The 12,702-nt window shown below is 37.4% G+C and overlaps 1 protein-coding gene across 1 annotated transcript; it reads right to left on the bottom strand.

The window, feature by feature from the left end:
- Nucleotides 1-536: 536 nt before the first annotated feature.
- LOC137584849 (proteasome subunit beta type-4-like) lies at nucleotides 537-1,289 on the bottom strand. Its single transcript, XM_068300434.1, has one exon. It carries the CDS (start codon nucleotides 1,287-1,289, stop codon nucleotides 537-539), a length of 753 nt encoding a protein of 250 aa, XP_068156535.1.
- Between the last annotated feature and the right edge of the window lie 11,413 nt (nucleotides 1,290-12,702).

The following is a 12,702-nucleotide window of genomic DNA, read 5'->3' as shown; positions in this document are numbered from 1 at the left end:
CGTCTCAAATTGCAACAATTGCAACATTTCAAGAATATTTTTGCTTCTTGTTGAATGAATCGCCCGATATTCCTTTTGATTCCTTTGACGAAGTATGAGATAAACCACATACTCAGCCAGAAATATACATTTATGTGGTTTAACTATAGGTATATACTATATGTATAATATTTTACGCATTCCATTCCATTTCATTAACGTTTACTTAGACTCATTTGAAACTTTATACTTGTTGAACGAGTTGTTTTCTACAATCTCTTTTTATGTAAATTTACTATTTCAGTTATTTTTATTTTGTTCATTAAAATCAAAGAAGATTTGATGATCAAACGACATTCTTGCTTTTGAATCAGTTTCTTTGCTGAAATCGAGTAAAAGGATAAAGTTAATTTTTTGTTTTTAATCATGCATTTAATTCCAGGTCTTCTGTGTAACTCTCTCTCTCTATTTAAATTGCATTTACAATTACAAAGTTAGTACGTTAATCAGAAAATATATCGAATGTATTATGTGTTTAGAATGTTTCAAATTGTTCTCTAATATCCTTCAATATTGATGGCTAGCGACCAGGACTCGCTGACATTAAAGGGGCCCTTTATTTCGCAATAGTTTTCGGTACAAATTCCCACAGCATAGCGGCCCATCGCAAGGGTATCACGATAAAAGAGAACCTCCATCGATGTGCGTACCAATTCGGCCGCTTCGCGGGCAGTCAGGTCCCGATAACTTGGTCTACGTTCACGCACCAAAGGCATGGCCATATGGGCGGCAAATCCAGTGGCCACCACAAAGTCCTCATAGCAACAACCACGCTTATCGATCGTGGCCAGAAACGGGGTATTATCTTCATCCATGCCACCCACACCAAGTGTTACGTAGTAAGGATCCATTTTAGAACGACGATAGTAGAGGACCCGGGTCAACCAAGTGGACAGAGCTCTTGGACTCACTTTGCAATTTTTGTGGTATTCCTCATCAATTATTTTGCTATCAATGTGTCGCTTGATCGCTTGGATATCGGGAAAGTCTCCACTGCCAGTGAAAAGGATGTTGTCGCTCATCCTGAAAATACGCTGAATATTCTGATAACGATGCAACGTAAAATATGCTACCAATGTGTTGGATGCGAAAATTACTCCTCTATCGAAGCGGATTCCTAGCATCGAGGGGCCAGTAGTTATCATTGCCTTGCTCTGGTCTTCCTCATCCTTCTGGATTTTGGGCAATAAGTCTGTCTGACTGACTTCTGGATTCCAGAAATTCTTTCGTAACTGTTCACTATTGAACATTTTTATATGTATAAGACTTTACTAGCCTTACAGTCGGTGTGAGAATGAATGAGAGAATTCTCGTTCTCAAGTCGGTTAGATGAACAACTTTTTGACTAATAACTAACAGCATACTAGTGTGAAGCTTTTTGTACTTTAGTTCACTCTATTTACTACAAACTGATATACGAATAGCAGGAGCATAAAAAAGAATATGTCGAAGTTATGCCTTACACTCACAGACAGTTTGTCTGCAAAAATTTCTATCATGTAGTGAACATTTCTTCAGGGCCACTTTGAAAATCGCCCAAAGTTGGAATATTTAAAAACATTTTTTAGTCAAACTGTTTGGGCAGGACTTTAACAATTAGTTCCGCTCCTGTTTTTAGATAAACTAACTAACTTCAAGAAGGAATCCGTAGAGGAAAACGAAAAAAAGAAGAATTTCATCTACATATTTGTTAGAACTAGACTTATTCTCTCACTCTCTCTCTTTTTCTCCTCTTCTGTTTGTGTGTGTATGTGTGTGTGGGGGGGGATTATTTCACTGTCATTTACTTCATATGTATGAGTATACATATGCAGAGGATCCATTTCGTATGTGGCCATAAAATATTGGCCACAAAATGCATTTTGGCAATTCAATCCTGTTCATTTGTTGCATTTAAGAAAGTGCAAAGTTGGTACCCGGTCAATAAAAATGCATTCATTGACCCATTTGTACCTAGCCATATAAACAAAGAGAGAAAGAGAGAGTGAGAGAGTGGGTGAGAGAGAATGAGAGGAAAAACGTGTTGGTGGAAAATTTATTCAAATTTTCTTTTGTGTATGCGGAGGTAATGTGGCAACTTTTGTGGTTGCTGGTGTTGCTGTGTTTTTACTACTTGATAAAAATCGAAATATCTTGATATTTATTTAAAATATACATACATATACGTATCCCTTTCTTTCTCTCTTTCTCTCTCTCTCTCACTCTTTCTCTCTCTGTATATTTACATTCGTATGTGGTACATGTGTCTATGAATGTGCATTTTATCTCGTTTTTGCGTTTTTCTGTTGGCTTTTTATGGATACACAATCTACATGGTTCTCTGCTTTCATTTACAATATTTTCATATCCTTATACACACATACACACACACACACACAGAGGAAGAAAGAGTAAGTGGGCCAGTTTCATGTAATTTGGCCTTTTACTTCATTTTGCAAGTTTCCGTTTCCGGTTTACATTTCGTTGTTACCAAAAACTTTATTGAAATTGTTTCATTTCATTTATTGTTGGAACACAAACAAACACAGTTACACACACAGACCCACATAAAAGAATGAGAATTTCGTTTAGCTTCATTTCTCTTATCATCATCTGGCTTATATGCAATAAACCGCTCGCTTTTCTTATTAACTATCGGCATAGATAGGTAAACCGCTTCCTTTTTAGTTTCAGTTGCTGTTTTAGCCCCCAAACATTGATGCACTTTCGTCGATTTTGCAATTTCTATTTCAATTTCAAGTACTTGGCATTAATTCGACAAACCACAAATTCGGTGGCCATTGGTTTACAAGACTTTGATTAGTTATCGATCGATGAAATTGTCAGCTGGAAGTTATTCATTCATCAGATTGAAATTACCTTGAAGGCGTATGTCTATATGGATTTCTTTTAGCCAAAAGATTAGGCGTGGTCAATTGATGATTATGGTTTCGGATGTGGAGAGGTGGAGAAAGGGACTGGCATTTACATTGCTATTGGCTAAAGCCATTGCCGGATTGCCATTTCCATTTTCGTTTCGTTTCGTTTCTTTTGCCGGCAAATGCAATAATTTACATGCAAATGCGTTTGGCAATAAATGTGCCAACAACAGAAAACCTGGCAAAAGGGGGCCAAAGACGAAGATGCTGGCGGATGGGGCGTGGTCGAGGGGAAGGGGTGGCAGACTTTGAGCCAAAATCGAACTAAAAATACACATACACGGCATATGTACAAAGCAACTGGAAATGAGTTTCGCGCAAAAAGAGTATGAGATGAGGATTGTGAAGAAAACAGAAGGCGGGCATTCAAATGGTCGGTCGGTGGGTCGGTCCGTCGGTGGATAGGTCACATCTGTTTGGCATTTGAAAATGTCGCGTTAAGTTTTCCTTCATCGACTTGCTGGGTGGGTAGAAGGGGGCGTGGCAGATACAAGGTGTCGTTGCAAGAAGTTTCGTTTCCTTTGATTTTTTCAAATTGCCAGAACACCCTGTGTAAAAGAAATGACAGCAACTTCACTCACTCAAGTCTCTCACTCACTCACTCGCTTTCTCTCTTCCTCTCTCTTTTACTTGTCTTGGACATTTTGATGGGATTCCTTTCACTGCTCGATTTTCATTTTTCTTTTTGTCGTCTTTGTTTGTTGTTGTTGTTGTTGTTGCTGTTGTTGCTGTTTCTGTTGGTGTCCTCGCAAATCCTTTTGACATTTTATTTACAAAACGCATTTGTCGGCAAAACGAAACGGAAATTGGCATACAGAACTCAATAATAAAGCCGCACAGGAGCGCAAAACAAGCCAGAAAACCACCTCCGTCTCCCCCTAAGGATGGGAGGGCGTGTGGGTATTCAAGAACTTGGACTGGTAGACAACAGGGAGTTGAGGGGTGGTAACAACAGAAGCAGATAAAGTTGAAAGGGATTTTGCTCACTTTCCATAACGAAATTTATACGAAATCAACGTGCAGACGCTGCCTGGAGTTATGCAACTAAAACTGCCAGGCTGTTCGTGGCATACCGCTAATGAAGCGGCAGGATCATGCACAAGCACAGTCACCAGTCACCAGGAAAAGGAACTGCCACAGGAACAGGCAGGTGATTGGCATCATTGCATCATTGATAAGTATGTATGTATGATGTCAAGGCGAATCTTAGCGTTTCCATCCAATCATAAACTAATAAATGCAAGTAGACATCTTATCGACTGAAAATCGACTACATGAATACCCTACCGATAGGTTAAAAGCATTGAATCTTATTCATAGTTCAGAGCATTAAAAGTTGACTGTAGTTTACTCTGTTGTATTTGGAGTAGGGCTCCCTTGCTCCAAGTTCATGTCTGTCGCTTGCTGACATTGACGCGATGCACTGTGTCGTCTTCGGCTTTGGATCCAAGCGCAAGTCTTTGTTGAAAAGTGCCACGAATGCGACTACAGAGTATAGGCTGATAAGGCAAAGGGTCGAAGGAATATGGAGGAGCCATGGCCATCGCCATGTCGTTCCAAGAGGCTTAAGTCAAAGCTGAACATAATTTTGAGTCTCTTCGTAGGGTTTTTTTTTGCTCAAAGTATAAATAGCTTACTGAAGCATAGTCCTAAACTTTGTACTATAGTTATATGCAGTATTCATCTGTTAATTAAAGCAAAGCCCTAAACTGTATGCTACAGTTTGTTGGAAAAGTCAACTGTTATTCTAACTTAGCCCTAAAATGTATTCTATAGTTTTTTTATACCCTTGCAGAGGGTATTATAAAATTGGTCAGATGTTTGTAACGCACAGAAGGAGACGTTTCCGACCCCATAAAGTATATATATTCTTGATCAGCATGAGAAGCTAAGTCGATATAGCCATGTCCGTCTGTCCGTCTGTCCGTCTGTCCGTCTGTCCGTCTGTCCGTCTGTCCGTCTGTCCGTCTGTCCGTCGGTGCGTACGCGTTTTACTCAGCCATCTTAAGAGCTATCGGGATGAAATTTTTTTTGGGAGCTTTTTTTTTACCCGGGTGAGATAAAGTATGAAAATCTTTGGGATCGGACTACTATATCATATAGCTCTGGAACAAAAATTTTTGCAAAAATTGGAGTATCCCCATGAAATTTACCAATATAATAGAATTTGATATAAAATCTCAGATCCCAAAATTTGACCCTGATCGGATAAATAGAACACAAGTTACAGTCTATATAAATCGGTTCAATCGCTGCCGGCAGCTCTGCTTGCTGCCTACTACGTCACCATCTGTTAACAGAGCACATGCATACACACACAGACGCAACGCTACATAAACTGTATGTGTATGCGTGCGTTGCTTTGCTTAGGGAATGAGGGAAGAAGAAGAACAAATTGTACATAGTATGAAGAGTAAAATTGTTTTGTTTGTATATTAATGAATTGAGTTGCAGAAAAGAAATTTTGAACATGTGAAATTATTATTGTCAAGGACTGCAAGGGTATATAAACTTCGGCATAGCCGAATTTAACTTCTTTGATATTTTTTCAATAAATTCGTTTCATAGTCAAGACATTAGAAAGTTAAATTATTTTTGTAGCTTTCTCTAAAATTTTCTTCATGTGGAATTTGTAATTTCACTTTCTATCGAATTGAATTTCGCCTACTCTCACTCCCCCACCCACCGCTCCACCCTATTTTGAAAAGTTAACCAACTTCATGTTCTGGTGCTAGGACTCATTTGTAGTCCTGCAGGCAACTTGATTCACTTTTCGTGACAACTTCAAACTGCGGTCAGTTGCCATTTCCCAAGGCGATTCTATTATTATTCGTTTGCTTTTTATTTTAGGTTTATTTTGTGTTGTTTTTGTGTAAATTGTAAGCAGACGCTCCACGCACGTTTGCGCACATAAATCAATTACAAAGAGCTCAAGAAAAAAAAGCTGGCCAAAAATGGGTGAGCAAATGTGTAAGACGAAGAAACGAAGGCAAGGCGGTGAGGCAGGGGGTATGGTATCTCTAGTCTGTGATGATGTCTATGTATTTGTGTGGGTGCAGAAGCAGTTTGTGCGTGGCGGCAGGGGAGGTGACGGGCCGGTTGGTCGGTCGGTAGGTTGAATTGTAGATAAACCTTTGTGGAAAGCGAAAATTTTGTAACGCAATAAAGAGCAACCTGCACTTTCTTGGGCTTCACGAAAATTTGAAAACTTTTTTAATACTTTTGGCTCTCGCTCTCGCCCGTCGCTCGACAAACTTATTACCTAGAACTAAGGGGTGATGCAGGGCGAGGCGAGTGGGTATTGTGGATTGCTGAGGGAAGATTGCCTGGATTTACAGCATTACAAGCCAAACTATGTGCATACAGCGAAACTTTAAGCAAAAGCAAACCGAGTGCCAATAACTTTAAATACTTGAAACAAAGAAAAAAGCAAACGAACTCCAATGATGAGCCATTTTTTTGTTGTTCGTTCGTTTGTTTCTTGTGTCCCAAGTCCCAAGGATTACGCGGCAAGTGGGTAAGGGATTTTCGCTGATGGTAATGTTGTGTGCTCGCTGACTGCCCTTGTTATTGATTGTTGCACAAATTCGCTTAGATTCAACGAAACTAACATCCGCTTGCTCTGTGCCTAGTTTCTAGCTACATACAAGAGTGAGTGAAATAGAGAGAAGCAGTCCGGGAGACTTGTTCATCGTCTGGATACGTTTCATTATTGATTGATTGCCCTGGCTGTTTGACTGACTGACTGACTGGTTGTTGGTCGACTGACCGCCAGACGAATTGTCGCCTTTGATTGATCGTCCCCGTCATTGCACATTAGTCGCTTGTCACATTGTTACAACTTCGATAGAAAAAATAGAAGCCCGTCTGCCTACTTACTACATACTAGTTACTCGCTGCTCGTTACTTGTTACTCGTTACTAGTCACTTGTTATTAGTTGTATTGCTGCCTTTACCTCAACTTGTCGCTTCACGAACAATGCAATCAATTTATTTGCCATTTGTCCACTTTGGGAGCAAACAATTTAGCAAAACGCTTTGCTCCATAAACTCAAACTCAAACTCAAACCCAACAACCAACAACGAACGAAAGAGCCAAAAGAGCGAAAAAGTGAAGCTGCTGAATGAGATTGAGTTGAGTAGAAATAAAAATTTATGCAGTGGTCATTTATCACTTTGCGTTAAAGAGCGAGAAAAGGACTGGTCAACCTATCGAAAGGACTGTACTGGCAATGTTGTTGAAACCCACAGCGAGAACAACAACGCAACGTAACACAACACAACACAACACAGCAGCAATAGCAATAACAATAACGAGCATTCTGGTCGGTTGGTGGGTCGGTGGGTTGGTTGGTCAGTCGGTTCGTTGGTTGGTTGGTTTGCTGCTTCATTGTTGGTTTGTTACTTGTCTGTTTACCGCTGGAAATTTTAAACATGCACTTTTTTAATGGAATTTCCTTGTCAAACACTGACTTTGACTACCTCCCTTCCAACCCAACAAGCATCGGGCATTGGGCATCAGGCATCTTCCTTACTACACACATTCCCCTATTTCATTCCCAATTCCACTCTCATTCCTTGATAATCCACTAATGTAATTTTTACACACACACACACACGCATACAGACACACATCTCACACGCTGAAAATTCCCCGCGGAATTGTTGACGCCACAGGAAAAACACACCCAAACCATACGACGAACAGAACAAGTGTGGGATACATCGTTTCGTGTGCGTGCGAAATCTGTGGCCAAACTGCCATAAAATGCTACCAACAAGGTACGAGTAGAGGTATGGGTATAGATATAGGAGGAGAACTTACTGGCAAAGCAGGTGAAGTGAGGCGACTGTAAATAGCTACATGAGTATGTGTAACAAGATTTCGTCATAAACGGCTTAAACTGCAACAAAATGTTACAAAATGTTTTCACATCGTTCTCAATTGATCAAGCAAAGTGGGTTTAGTACAACGAAGCAAAGTTCGAACAAATTTTGTTTTCAATTAGTCTGCCTTAAACTCAAATTCAATTAGCTAGCAAGCAAACAGAATAAGCACAAAAATTGAGAGATACATACATTTAGAAAGCGCGTATATACGCAATGGGAATTTGTACACGAAACGTATGTTTTGCCATGCCAGGCCATTTGTTGTCCTCCAGCCTTGAAGGAGACATAGCCCCACTCTTCCTTGCCACTTCCTCTCCCTATCTCTCTCTTTCTTTCAGTGTATGCCTCTCTGTATGTCCACTTTTGCCCGAAACTCAAATTGGCTTTTTGTTCTACTTTTTTGTTCAACTGCTATTCTGTTTTTCGTTTTTGTTTGTGTTTTTTACAATTCTTTTGCCATTTTTTTTTTTTCATTTTATACTATTTTTTCTGTGTGCATGTGTGTTTTTTCGCAACTTTTTCGCACAAATACTAAAAAACTAAAGTGTGAGAATGAAGGGAGTGCGGCGGGAAAAAATATCAAGCTGTCATCATGCATACGGAAAAAAATATGCTTGGTATGACAAACGGAATGCGAGGTGAAAAGGCTTTAAAAGGTTATTGGAGAAAATTGAGTTTGGTGAATATTTAGTTTCTCTGTTGTTATCCCCTTGCTCTCTCTCACACTCTCTATTTCTTTTGTTTTAAATTTCTCTCTTTCTGTTAAATGAATTATGCAAATAATATTCCTTGAACGAAAAACAGCATATCCTAAGGGATCAGATCTTACATTGGCTTTTTAGATACAATTTTGGAGAAGTCATAAAAATTAGCCAAAACACAAGTTTTTGAGAGTTAAGGACCAATCAAATGTGTTGAATGTGACTGTGCAATTATCGTAAAAGCGTTTGTTTAACTTAAGTAACTTGAACGTTTCTACAATTATGTCCGTACTTATTTATTATTACATTTTGATGTACGGCCAATCGAGAAACTTTGAACAACTGGCAACTATTTCAGTTCGTTTTTGTTTTTTGTTGGTTTTTTTTGTTTTCTGTTTTCTGACTTGATTCCTGTTGGATTTCGTACAAGTTTTTGGTGCGAATATTTTGTGCGCTTCATTGATTTAATGGAAAAAGTTTTTTTTTGGTCAACAACAAAAAGGAATAAGAAGTGAAATCATATACGCAGCTGCCCACAAAATCGACGTCCATAAATCGAATGGGTTTCGGTTGCTCTCTGCTTGTTCGTTGCGGATACATCATAAAAAATGTTGTTTGTGTTGTTTTTCATATTGTTGTTATTGTTGCTGTTGTTGATGACCAGCCAAGTCCATACGTTTTTCTTTTTTTCTTCTGTGGAGACTATTTATAGTAATTTTCAATAGTTTTGCGGTGTTCATGGGAAAAATATGTTCTGCGTATAACGAAAGCAGTTTGAAAAGTGTACACAAGTATTCCATTATCTCTTTCGATTCTTTGATAATGGAATGTATACATGATAGACATGTTAAGGATTATCTATTTAAATTTGTTTGACTTTCAGCCAGCTCTCAATCTAGAACAACAAAAGAATCTCCGACTGGACTCGAGTTATGATTTACAAGTTATATTTTCTGATTTAGATCAATTTTTCAACAAAGGGTGTAGACCCTTTTATGCCAATCACAAAATAAGAAGTGAATTTCCAATTAGGACTATTAAAAGACCCATCAGACCCTCTTGTTCTAAAAAAAACAATAACTTTTCAGCCCACTCTCGCTATTATTTTCTTCTCATCCTTTCCATATTTAATTTGTATGGCATGATTGTACATATATATATGCGCAACGATTTTTGTAGATTTATTATGTGGAATTTTTTTGTTGTTGTGGTTTTTATGAGATTTTTACCACAACAATTGAAGAATCTTCAGTATCAATTCAGAGTTCGATACGATTTAAGGCAACCATTTTTGATGATTTTCAATTAGTGGGCACAAAAAACTTGATGTCCCATGTCCACCCTCCCTGCCTATCCCAGAGTTCTTGCCCACTTGCACCATGTTCACATGTCCAAATGTCCGTGTCGATGTGCTCGATGTGGACCAATGTTGATGTCGATGGATGTGAATGTGCACGGCAATTAAGCTGCAAGCCGCAGCCAAGTCACACAGTTGACAACGCGTCGTCGTCCTCATCGTCATCGTCGTTGTTCTTTCTTCCTTCCTTCCATCTATCCATCCATTGTCGTCAAGATGACGATGGTGATGGTGATGGTGATGGTGACGACTTGACTGACTTGTGGTTCCTACCCGATCCCTTTACCCACCATTCGACTGGCCGCCCTGTTGGCTGCCTTCTTGTCTGGTTACCGTTTGCAATTTACGTTACAAAACCAGCAAAGTGTTTTACTACAAACTACGTTTTTGAGCTTACATATTATACCAACTAGGCCAGACACAGTCAAATAAGAGTAGTGGCACACACACACACACACATACAGACACATTCGTAATGATATAGCCGATGAATGAATGCAACAGACAACGACGAAGTATTCCACTACCTGCCTGCTGAGTGCTGAGAGATGAAATTTTGCCAATTAAAGTTTGTTTTAATTAAACAACTTACTAAGTTACCTTAGCTACTTGTTGTTGCAAGTAAAATGAAGGTTTCTGTTGCATATATCCACTTATACATACATGAAATCCTGCATTTACTGCTGTTGCGTGCACTTGGCTAAATAATCGCGTTTAACAAGACAATTGAATTGCATATGCCAATCAACTCGATTTATTTAATACGAGATACTAGTATACATAAGTTTCTGTATGTCCACTTAATTTAATACCTACTTGTCTCTTCCAAGTTCCTTTTCCAATCGTTTTTCAAAAAAAAGTCCTCTTCATTTAGCTTTATTGCTTTATCCTGTTTAAATATCACAATGCACTCTCTATAATATGCCTACTCTTATGGTAAGAGTTAAGGCTCAAATGAGTTTATAGTTTATAGGAAATTGAGTAGATTTAAGTTTAAGTCCTATTAGACTTCTGAGATCGATTTCTCTCTCTCACTTTTATGACAATTGCTCTTTTGATATCGAATGCCAAATAAATGAAACAGTTTTCGGTTCAAGTATCCAATATTCACCAATGAAATGTATCACATATTAATATTAGGAAAATAATGAATGAATTTTAATTTTGTGGTTCCCTAAAGTATGCTTTAAATAACTGATCTTTGAGTTTCAAATATCTCTAAAAGTGGTTTTGCTTTTGGATAAACTTTTATGGGACACTGGACAGAAATGTTGCCTCTCCTGTTCAAATGTTCATTGCACATTGCACTGCAATAACGTCCCCCCCCGCCTCAGACTTCACCAACCACCCACACACACACATTCACACAGTATTGCGTGTGTGTGTGTGTGAGCCTAATTAAAATTCTGCATGGCATTTAATGCCGTTGATGAGAAAACGTGCTTAAGACAGCGGAAATTTCCATTTAATTAAAATTTGCAAACAAAAAAATAGCAACAAAGATTTCAAATGGAATAAAAATTGAAAAAGCAAAAATAAACACGATGTTTCCTTCGTTCTACTTTTTCCTCATTCTCACAACAGTGTGGCAAATATGAAGCACTTGAGATTTCAACAATTCGTGACAGGTTCAAAATCCAAAAAATTAAAATTTATGCTGAAAAGGTAAAGTTGAAAGTTTTTTGACTTTGTTAATATATTTTATTCAAGGGTAACTCCAAGTCGTTGTAATGTTTACTCTTTGCCGTCTTAAATAAAAGCAAAAACTTTTCTTATTTCTGTTTCATGTCATTTTTATCTTTATTTAGTTCATGTGTTTGCTGTTTGGCATTTTAAATACAATAATTTTCTGCTCTTTTTGTCGCATTTTGTTGGTTTTTCTTTATTTCATAATTATTATTAATAATAATAAGTTTTCATTTTCTCTGCCAACCACTTTGAAATTTGCATTCGCCCAAAACGAGACGCAAATTTGTCGAAATCGCTTGTCAATGAAAAAGGAGAAATCATTTTTCCCTTTTCATTCATTGCAATTTATTTATGACTTTTTCTTCTTTTCTTGTTTTTTTTTTTTTTTTTTTTTGTTTTTCATTTTGAGTTATATATGTATATGTATATATTTGTTTCTCATTTTTGTTTGTTTCTTTAAACTTAAGTTCGATTTGCTTGTTTTGATTTCATTTCCAAGAATTCATGTCGTTTGATTTTCATCTTTTGCTGTTGTCGTTTTTTGCTGTTTACTTTTATTTATTTGTTTGCAAACTCATATACATGCACTCACACACACAGTGGAACATAGGACAGATATTTGTTTGTTTTTCTTTTTAATTTTCTCCACATTTTGTTTAAGATTTAACCAATTACTTAGTCCCTTTAAATTTTTCTATGTGGTTGGGCGAAAATGTGTGTTAATTTTTGTTTATTTTTTTGTTCTATGATGCCCTCTGCTAAATTCTCTTATTCTTTGCATGTGTGTGTGTGTGTGTTTAGTGAAAATTGATTTAATATTTCTCTTTTCATTGTCATTCATTTTATAGCTAAATTTATTTTATTACTTATTAAGACTAAGGCTAGGAAGAACTAAAATAATTCAAATATTTTTTGAAGAACGAAAAAAAAAAAAAAAAAAAATGTTAAGGACTTTAATGTAATGCATTTTACAAATGGAACTCTTTGAGTTTTCATTTTTATCCTTTATTTGGTTTTGCGTTTTGTTGTATTTGCTAACAATTAAATTTATATTTATTTATTAAATTTATTATAATTAATTTAGTATAATATGTTTTCTCTTCTCCTC

The sequence above is a fragment of the Drosophila tropicalis genome, unplaced genomic scaffold, assembly GCF_018151085.1.
Source record: "Drosophila tropicalis isolate 14030-0801.00 unplaced genomic scaffold, ASM1815108v1 contig_158, whole genome shotgun sequence".
Lineage (NCBI taxonomy): Eukaryota > Metazoa > Arthropoda > Insecta > Diptera > Drosophilidae > Drosophila > Drosophila tropicalis.
Note: the sequence above shows the minus strand (reverse complement) of the source record. Positions and strands in the feature narration are given on the sequence as shown.

Coding starts and splice junctions, on each gene's coding strand:
- LOC137584849 (XM_068300434.1), bottom strand. CDS start 1,289: ATGTTCAATAGTGAACAGTTACGAAAGAATTTCTGGAATCCAGAAGTC.